Source organism: Mesitornis unicolor, unplaced genomic scaffold (assembly GCF_000695765.1).
Source record: "Mesitornis unicolor isolate BGI_N332 unplaced genomic scaffold, ASM69576v1 scaffold32327, whole genome shotgun sequence".
Lineage (NCBI taxonomy): Eukaryota > Metazoa > Chordata > Aves > Mesitornithiformes > Mesitornithidae > Mesitornis > Mesitornis unicolor.
Window position 1 is genome coordinate 3,563 of NW_010196290.1, and position 1,206 is coordinate 4,768.

The 1,206-nt window shown below is 64.3% G+C and overlaps 1 protein-coding gene across 1 annotated transcript in view; it reads right to left on the minus strand.

Moving 5' to 3' along the window:
* LOC104543754 (pleckstrin homology domain-containing family G member 3-like) overlaps positions 1-493 on the minus strand; it is a gene marked incomplete at its 3' end in the record, with an annotated part of 4,047 nt that extends 3,554 nt beyond the window's left edge. Inside the window, 2 exon segments of the mRNA XM_010188431.1 lie at positions 13-113; positions 212-493. Of these exon segments, the coding sequence (XP_010186733.1) occupies positions 13-113; positions 212-493 (383 nt within the window).
* Between the last annotated feature and the right edge of the window lie 713 nt (positions 494-1,206).

The following is a 1,206-nucleotide window of genomic DNA, read 5'->3' on the forward strand; positions in this document are numbered from 1 at the left end:
GGCAGCACCCACCTGCTGAGCTCGTAGATGTCCTCGATGTTGCCAAAAAGCGCGCTGACCTGCTCTGGCCGCAGCACCGGCTCCTCTGCATCAATGATCTTGCCCAAGTAACCCTGCCGAACACCTGCAGTTGGCATCGGTGGCACTGGTGCCACTAGCCAGCCCTCACAACCCACATCCAAGGGGTGTCCCCCCACCCCCTGGCACTCACCTCCACGATGCTGCGTAGGTCGCGAGCATAGGTGCGTTCCGACTCCACGATCTCCAGCACCACCCGCCCCAGGTAACTGGGCTTGGTCTCAGGGCTGCCAAAAGGTGCCAGGGGGTGCCCTCCACGGGTGCCCGGCCACCCTCCCGGGGAAGCGTTGTTGTTGGTGTTGTGCAGCCCCTCAGCCCATGGCTCAGCCCTGCTGCTGGCCGGTTCCTCCATGGCACAGCCGGGCTCCGGCACCGGGCTCAGTGTAGGATGCTGCAGGCAGGCGGGCACCGGCATGCCGGCACCAGCATGCCAGCATCCCCTGGCACCAGCAGGGCACAGGGAGGGTCTAGGGGGAAAGCCACATGGTTAGGGGGTGTGGAGATCCCCCAAGGTCTGGGCAATATTTGGGGCTGAGGGAGGTCTTACACTCCCTCAAGGTGAAGAGCCCCCGGGGTTGACCTGATGGCCGAACCCTCCAGGCTGGGGTGTGCCATCTCCAACCCCAAAAATCTCTGCCTACAGATAAGCCAAGGCAGAATACAGCCCAGTCAGAACCTGGCACATCACACCGAGGTCTCCTGCCCGCCAAGGTACTGCAATTTGGAGGCTCACCTCCCTTCTTACCCCCGAGTCGGGCGATGCGCCCCAGGAGTCAGGGGCCATGCTACCGGAGGAGGTGCCCCAGCGGGACCAGCGTCATTGCCATGCCCAGTCCTCACCAAACTGTCCCGGGGCTGTGCGTCACCGCCGCGCCCGCGGGACACCTTCCCGGTGAGCTCAGCGTTGGCTCGCCCTTCCGGACCACCAGTCCCGCTGGCTGCTCCCCTGTGGCACTGGGATTCTCCCATGTCACTGAAACCGCTCGGTGCCACGGACCCGTTTGGGGCACCTGAAAACGGGCCACTCATGGCAAAGTGTGCTGGAGCAGTCAGTGCTCACCACTGTGCTTTCTGGCTGAGGGACCGTTTGTGGCAGGGCACAGAGCTCGCTCACTCGGGCGGGTGGGT